At 28.8% G+C, this 8677-nt stretch overlaps 1 protein-coding gene across 2 annotated transcripts; it reads left to right on the forward strand.

Moving 5' to 3' along the window:
• The first annotated feature begins 3802 nt into the window (after positions 1–3802).
• LOC106771302 (synaptotagmin-3) lies at positions 3803–8073 on the forward strand. Of its 2 annotated transcripts, none has more exons than XM_014657255.2 (12): positions 3803–4163; positions 4333–4431; positions 4541–4591; positions 4677–4800; positions 5529–5647; positions 5754–5855; positions 5961–6035; positions 6357–6433; positions 6775–7024; positions 7115–7486; positions 7558–7686; positions 7780–8073. In XM_014657255.2, the coding sequence occupies exons 1-12, from the start codon at positions 4053–4055 to the stop codon at positions 7909–7911; spliced, it is 1641 nt and encodes a 546-aa protein (XP_014512741.1). In that variant the 5' UTR covers positions 3803–4052; the 3' UTR covers positions 7912–8073. The 2 variants fall into 2 exon arrangements, with proteins under 2 accessions (XP_014512741.1, XP_014512742.1); XM_014657256.2 differs by having other exon boundaries at positions 7783–8073.
• Positions 8074–8677: the final 604 nt, after the last annotated feature.

Here is an 8677-nt window from a genome sequence, read left to right on the forward strand (position 1 = left end):
TTGATTCAAATGATCTGTTATAATTTTTATTAATGTATAAAAAAATATTTAGAAAATGGAAGTAAAAGAAAAACCTAAAATGTTTTTAATTTGAAATATTTTTTGTTTATATATATATATATATATATATATATATATATATATATATATATATATATTGTAAACATTTTATAATTTTACTAACTTTGTTTGATTAATATTTGTAAATCTAATAAATGTTTTGGTTTTCATAAAATTTTATCTGATACTTTAATTTTATAGAATTTAAAAATGGAAATAAGAAAGAAATTTAAATATTTTCTAGTTTGAATATTTTTTTCGTTTTATAATTTTTTAAAAAATATTTTTAAATTTTATCAACTTTTTTTCATCAATATTTGTAAATCTAATAAATGTTTTGGTTTTCTAGAATTTTTATCTTGGTACTTTAATTTGATAGGATTTAAAAAATGCTAGTAAAGAAGGAATTTGAAATATTTTTTAATTTGAATAGTTTTTTCTTTTATAATTTTTTGAAAAATATTTAATATTTTTAAATTTAATAAATATTTTAGTTTTCATGTAATTTTATTTGGTAGTTTATTTTCAAATATACACTATTATATTTTTTTATAAATACTTGATATTCAAAAAAACAAAAATACTTCTTTTAATATTTAATAGTTAATAATATTATATTTTTTTAAGGTTAAATATGTTTTTAGTCCCTGTATTTTGTGACGATTTTGGTTTTAGTCCCTCTTTCAATCTAAGGTACAATTTAGTCCTTCAACTTTAGAAAACTCTGGATTTAGTCTTTTTTACTAAATTTTTTTAACTTTATTTGTTGTTTCAAGCACGTTTCATTATAGCATTTGGATTGTTTATACTGTTTGACACATTTTTGCTTCAATGTTAACTGAGAAACGCGTTTGAAACAACAAATAAAATTAAAAAATTTAGTAAAAAGGACTAAAACCATAATTTTTTAAAGTTGAAGGACTAAATTGTACCATAGTTTGAAAGAGGGACTAAAACCAAAATCACTCCAAAGTATAGGGACTAAAAACATATTTAACCCTTTTTTTTATAATAGTTAATTAATATATATTAAGATAATAAGAAAACGATAAAGACACATATATCCTGGTTATTTGATTAAAATGAAAATGAAAAAAATAACAATACTCAATTTGAATATAAGAATAAGAATAGCTTTCTTTTTATTTGAAGATAAGTATGAAAAATTAAAATTTTCTATTCCACTGCCATCCCAAAACACCAGTGTGGAAGTGGAGAAGAAAAAAAACTATACAAAAGTAACTGCAAACTCTCTCGTTTTTAGTTTTTATTTTTCAGAAGTTTAGAAAACCTTCTTAATACAGTTGTGTACTGCGTTGGATACCACGAAAGGGGATGATAGGTTTGAATTGATAACAAAGATATGCCTGTTGGATCTATTAGTAAAAATTTGGTTTAATCTCACTAAAAGTTTTTATTTTGTCCAAAATTTTAAATAAGTTCATTTTTTTTTTATCAATTGCATCGTTGTTAAATTTAATTCAATTAAAAGTATGTCATTAAATTCACTTAATAACAGTTAAATATTTAGTATGCACAAATGAATTAATAATGATGTGATATTTATATTGATTTGACAATAATTTTTTAAAATATAACTTTTACATAAAACTAAAGATAAAATTAGAAGCACTAATAGTCAAGCCTTGTGTGTTTCCAACATCTATGTAGAACATAAGTTATGTATCCATTTATTCTAGACTAAACATGTTTAACAATAAAGTTTTTATGAGTTAGGTTACCAAAAAGTAAATGTATTTGTTTATGTAGTCAAATTAATTTCTTTAAGCTATCGTTCAACCATATAGTCTCTTATCTATACAGTCTCTAGATCCTTCTTATTCCGATGTATGTTCGATTTGCCCATATACCTCTTTCACTGAAAGTCTGTCAGGAACCACTCCTTATCCGTGCCCCTGCACCATGCTTCTTGCACTGATGATCACTCTCCGCCCTCGTCAGTGCCCGGATGTCACAATGTGTATTTATCAACAATGTGTAACGAGAATGTGTTTTCTTCGAATGAAGGTGTTCTAATTTTTTATTTTATACCTTTTTTTTTAGTTGGTCCTTTCTGATCGTGTGCATTAACTTATAAAAAATTACAATTATCTTATTTCATTATCTGGTGTTTAATATCAGAAATTACAATTATTTTACTTCATTATCTAGTGAGTAATGTCGTTCTTTAGGATGTCTATACGCTCTTTCTTTATTTATTTTCATTTATCGTCTTTATTTAAGACAGTGTAATATTTATGATATTTATGCGTATATAGATATTTTAATAAATTCTTGAAGGATAAAATTTAAGTGAATTTTAAAATATGCATAATGCGGTATTTTTTTTTTTCAATATTAGATTAAATAGAAAATTCAAAAAGGTTTAACAGATTTTGGGTCAATTTTACCTTTTATTATTTTAAATTTTATTTCTCATCACAGGTTGAAAACATTGCGTAAATTGTAATGAATATATATCAATTATGATAAAAATAATAAATATCATGGTAGAAATATAAATATAAAGATTAGGCAATTATAATGATTAAATATATTATTAATTTTTAAACTTATATATAAAATTAAAATTTAGAATTAATGTTTGGCTTAAACTTTCATACTTTTATTAAATATTAAAAATAAATGAATATAGTTATTTTATTTCATCTCAAATTTTAACAATAAATGAATACAAGATTTTTAACATTGAATGAATATATTTTATCAGTTTAAGGACTAAGCATATATTTAATCAAATTTATAATGGTATTACCTAAATACTAAATATTGATTGTGGTGATAAATTGAAACATATATTATAATTTTGTTTTCACAATAGCAATAATACTTTTTTATATAATGATCTTAATATCTATAATTTAAAACCAAGAATTTTAGTTATATTACTTATTTTACTCAAATAAATAAAAAATATCACGACTAAATAATCTAATTAATTTTTTTGTATATTATTCCTAAAACAACTTCGATTTAATGACTCTGTATTTGAATTAATGTTTTATTTATGATATCAAGTTTCAATAATAAATATGTCAAAAGAAACTGAGTTGATGTTAATAAAATTAATTGACATCAATTAATTTATAATTAATACGAAAATAATGATGTTCATATTATTTTCTTCAGGGTTAAATATGTTTTTAGTCCCTATACTTTGGGGCAATTTTGGTTTTAGTCCCTCTTTCAAATTAAGGTACAATTTAGTCCTTCAATTTTAGAAAACTTTAGTTTTAGTCATTTTTACCAATTTTTTTTAAACTTTATTTGCTATTTCAAACGCGTTTCTCAGTTAACATTGAAGCAAAAATGTGTCAAACATAGTAAACAATCCAAATGCTATAATAAAACGTGCTTGAAACAACAAATAAAGTTAAAAAAAATTGGTAAAAGAGACTAAAACCGAAGTTTTCTAAAGTTAAAGGACTAAATTGTACCTTTAGTTTGAAAGAGGGACTAAAACCAAAATCGCCCCGAAATATAGGGACTAAAAACTATAAAAGTGAATCTTGTTGTTGGAAAAGACAAAATTCGAGGATGGTTTAAAATACAAATAAATAAATTTATGGAAATTAAAAAATGACGGGATTAAAACATATTTGTCTTCAAGAATAATAATTACTAATAAATATAGTTTGAAATAAGAGAAATAGTAGAGTAACAACTTGGAATGGATGACACATAAGATTTTGTAGTACAAAAAAGGAAGGAGTTATTTTTTTGGCGTTCAGTGTAATAACATAGGCAAAGGCAGGGCCTTTGTATTGTATTGCATTGAAATGAAAACAGAGAGGGTGGTGCGGTGTCTCTGTTCTTTGGCGCTTTCATTCGTAATCTTTCTCAAACACATCGCACCCTTCTAGTGTTTCTCGCTTTCCTCGGAAACTCTTAAATCATTTTCTTGGGTTTTTCTCCTCTGCTCAGTTTCACCACCATTCACTTCTTCTTCTCCCTTCACCCAAACCATCCAAATGGGGCTGCTGAGCAGTTGCTTCGGGATTATCGGTTTCACTCTTGGGATACCTATTGGAATCCTCGTGGGCTTCTTTCTCTTTGTCTACTCAGAAACCAAACACGTCAAGGTTAATAACTTTTTGCATGTTTATTCCCTTTTATTCGAATTCTTTACTCTGTCACATACATTTCTTCTGATCACTTCCGGGGAACTGATTTTGGGGTTTACACCCTTTTTTGTTTTGAATTCTGGGTGATCTTCAAAATCTGATTTTTTTTTTTTATTCAATGTTGCAGGACCCTGTTGTTAGGCCGATTAGTGAATTGGGCCCACATGCTTTGGAGGAACTTCTACCAGAGATTCCTCTCTGGGTGAAGACGCCTGAATTCGAACGAGTTAGTTTTGTGAATCGGGATATTATAATTTTTTTCGTGCTTTTTTTTTTTTTTTAAGGTTTACGAGGATGGTGGTGTTACTGTGTTATTGATTTTGTATGTTCTTCAGATTGATTGGTTGAACAAGTTTTTGTCGGATATGTGGCCTTACTTAGACACGGTATTTCAGTGATTCCATTTGGGTTTGGGTTTCATCGTGCTCCTGTTGGATGATTCTTCAATGATATTTTCGTTTTGGTGTCCAGGCAATCTGTAAAATTATTAGAAGCATGGCACAGCCGATATTTGCTGAGTACATTGGGAAGTATCAGATCAAAGCAATTGAGTTTGACAAGTTAAGTCTTGGTACTCTTCCTCCTACTATCTGCGGTAAGTCTTTTCTTACATAATCCCGATCTTTTGTGCAAATATTTAATTCAAATTTCTGTTCCGCAAACACTAGTTTTTGTCTTATAATCTGTGAAATTTCACCATCCAAAGTGGAATTTCAGATTAGAACATGGTTAGTTAGGATTATTTTCACCCAGGACATTTTTAACCAATCCATTTCAGCAAAAGGTACACAAATACAGATTGACATTAATGTCATGTAATCTATCTTGGAAGTGAACGAGAAGGTTGTCTTGAGAGTCCCAGAGATTTATAAGTGATTGTAATGCTTTTTTCTTTTTTGTTTTCTTTTGCATGTTGGGTGCAAGAATCAGCACGCGTTTAGTGAAATTACTGGGTGATGATACTAGGAAAGGCAAAGGGAGTTATACTCTTGACTGCAATAAACCAGAACATAAATATTTGATATATATCTCTATTGTAATCTCACTGGCATCTGCCAAGAGTCTTTTGCATAAAAATGCATGATTAAGGATGAATCCTTTGGATGTTTGAAGTACAAATTCACATCATAAAATAAATTTCACTTGAATAATTCCTGGTGAGAAAAACAGCATTTTACGATGTGCTTTTCCATCCATCCTCAGAAAAGGCTAATTTACCATATATAAGTTTGCAGAACATTTTATTGGTGTCTTTACCATCTGATAGGTTAAAGTACTACTATACTGTTTTTTGTTTTTAATTTCTACATGGTAATTTTGCAGGTATGAAAGTTGTAGAAACAAATGAAAAGGAATTGGTGATGGAACAAGTTATCAAATGGGCTGGCAATCCAAACATAGTGTTGTCTTTGTATGTGTCCTCTTTGAAGATCACCGTTCAGGTCAGATAAGCCTTGAGGCACAATCCTAAATGGTAAATGTTTTTTCTTTTTTGAGATCCTTCTAGATGATGCTTTCCTTCTGGAAATTCATTTTGATTCTTTGCAGTTGGTGGACTTACAAATATTTGCAGCACCACGAATAACTTTAAGACCTCTGGTGCCTACATTTCCATGTTTTGCAAATATTGTGGTATCTTTGTTGGAGAAGGTAAAGGAAACACTGTACTCAAGCCTATTTTCATTTCTTGCCTTTTCTGATGTTTAAAGTTAGAAGAAATTCTTTCTTATGCAATTAATTATGTTTAATTTCCAGCCTCACGTGGATTTTGGGATGAGAGTATCTGGAGGGGATATCATGTCAATACCTGGTATCTATAGATTTGTACAGGTGCTTCCCTCTGCTTTTATACCTTCTGTTTTTAATTTCTATTTGCATATATTTGTAGTATTGAACTTACTGGTAAATTATGGTTAACTCTCGGAACATTGTGGCTCTAGTTTGTGCATAATCCACTACTCCTGTGCTCATTTATTCTTCAGTTATTTAGTGATCTGCTGGATTATTTACACCCCTGCACAAATTTATAAAGGGCTATTTTTGTTGTTACTTTCTTGTCATCATATTTATTTTTCCCGCATTTCCAATTTCCATTATATTTCATAACTCGATTAGAGTTCGAGACCTGACAAACATAGTTGTTGCACACAGGATACAATAAAAAAACAAGTTGCTAATCTCTATCTCTGGCCTCGAACCCTGGAAATCCCTATTCTTGATGAGTCAATGTAAGTTTGTATTCAATGATGAGAGTTCTGTGTTAACATTATTAATTTTTTTCTGGCCTATGACCTTTCTAAAATTTTATGTTTCCTGCTACTTATCTGATGTTGAAGGATGACTTGTCTTAAAAAGCTCATAAAGATGATAACATGTTATTTTTCAGTTTTCTGCTGTTGAAGGAATTACACAAAAACTGCTATCCAATATCTTACTAGAAACATGTTATTATTTAAAACATGATCTGAATGTTGTTGTTAAAAGAAATTCTGCATTGCTGATGTTTAAGTTCAAAATCTGTCTGTTCTATGAAAAATGGTTCCTGATACTTTCCTCACATCTCTTATAGGGTGGTAATGAAGAAGCCTGTGGGGATATTACATGTGAATGTGGTTCGTGCTCAAAAGCTCTTAAAGATGGATTTGTTGGGAACTTCTGATCCTTACGTTAAACTAAGTCTTACAGGAGACAAACTTCCAGCAAAGAAAACCACTGTCAAGAGAAAGAATTTGAATCCTGTGTGGAATGAGAAGTTCAAGATCGTTGTAAAAGACCCTCAATCTCAAGTTCTTCAATTACAAGTTTATGACTGGGACAAGGTTTTCCTCGTCTTTCTTCTGTTACTTGTTCAATTTTGACAGAAAAAGCGTATTATAAAAATCCTATCTTTCTTCATCTCTGTCTGTAAGGTTGGTGCACATGATAAGCTGGGAATGCAGTTGGTCCCTCTGAAGGTTCTTAAGCCGTATGAGAATAAAGAGTTCACACTGGATTTACTGAAGGACACAAATCTGAATGAAACTCCAAACAAGAAGCCTAGAGGGAAAATTGTGGTGGACTTGACTTTTGTTCCTTTCAAAGAAGACAGCAGCAAGTTTGGTGGACCTTCTGAAGGATATAGCAGGAAGGAAAGTGGAATTGATGTTGTATCCGATGATGAAGTTCAAGAAGGAGCAGGTTTGCTTTCAATTGTTATAATAGAGGCAGAAGAGGTTGAGGGGGAACATCACAACAACCCATTTGCAGTGCTCACCTTTAGAGGGGAAAAGAAAAGAACAAAGGTACACTTTTTCCTTCAGGCAACTTTTTATGTTCATCACAATATTTATTCCAAAATTAAAATTTTATACAGATGATGAAGAAAACTCGTCACCCGCGATGGAATGAAGAATTCCAATTCATGCTAGAAGAGCCTCCTCAACATGAGAAGATACACATTGAGGTCCTTAGCAGGAGGAAGAACTTGAGTTTTCTGTCAAAGGTAGACAGATTCGTTGAAATTTGAATTTTTGATAAATTCAATCAATCTATTTATAAGCGTTAATTAGGTTGTTTGATTGTGTATGGTATGCAGCAGGAAAGACTGGGGCATGTGGAGATTAACCTTAGAGATGTGGTGCACAATGGTCGCATTAATGACAAATACAATCTTATAAATTCAAAGAATGGAGTGATGCATGTTGAGATAAGATGGAAGGTGGTTTAAGAAACCAAACTATATACATGAGATTCAGATATCTACAACACATTTTCTCTTTTCCAGCAACATTTTTGGTACAGATCTCTGTATATAAATTCAAAGTGTTGTAAAACTTTCCCGTAAAAACATTGTTTCTAATAATCGACAAAAAGAATGATGATACCAGGATACATTTTTATGTTAGTTTGACATAATATAAGGGTAAAATGATTATAAAAATATAAAATTTTGTATTTTTTCAAAAAAGAAGAATAAAAAATAAGGAAAAATGATATCAAATAAATGTAAAAAATTTAGGTGTTTGAAAAGAATATTTTCCATCTACAAAAATATATAATTAGAAGAAACTCTTTAAATAGTTAACTTTTTAAACTAATTAAAAATATATTAAATGCTCTTTCTACTTCACAAAACCCAAATATATACAACATAATCCTTTTAAACTAGAATATGTGTCCATTAATTAAAGTAAATTTCCTTTTCAAATTGAATATGTTACTTTAAAACCATTTAAAGACAATTTTATTTGGATTTAAATTGTATGTAAAAAATTATTTTTTTACTTGATAAATGAAAAAACAATTTAGGTATAATATTTGATATACACTTTTTATAAGAAAGAGGATCAATCGGTAAAATATTAGTACAAAGTCAGAAATATATTTTTCAGAGAAAAAAACAATAGTTAAAAGTATATTTAAGTTTTATGTTTTTGTTCTGGTTATACTAAACAAGATTATTATTTTAATTAATTTATATTTTTTTTTTCAAA

This window comes from Vigna radiata, chromosome 8 (assembly GCF_000741045.1).
Source record: "Vigna radiata var. radiata cultivar VC1973A chromosome 8, Vradiata_ver6, whole genome shotgun sequence".
NCBI classification, from domain to species: Eukaryota; Viridiplantae; Streptophyta; class Magnoliopsida; order Fabales; family Fabaceae; genus Vigna; species Vigna radiata.

Excerpts from the sequence above, each read along its gene's own strand:
- LOC106771302 (XM_014657255.2), top strand. The coding sequence starts at position 4,053 with ATGGGGCTGCTGAGCAGTTGCTTCGGGATTATCGGTTTCACTCTTGGG. Across the intron at positions 6,036-6,356 it reads GTATCTATAGATTTGTACAG|GATACAATAAAAAAACAAGT; the intron begins GTGCTTCCCTCT and ends TGTTGCACACAG. Across the intron at positions 7,025-7,114 it reads AAGTTTATGACTGGGACAAG|GTTGGTGCACATGATAAGCT; the intron begins GTTTTCCTCGTC and ends TCTGTCTGTAAG.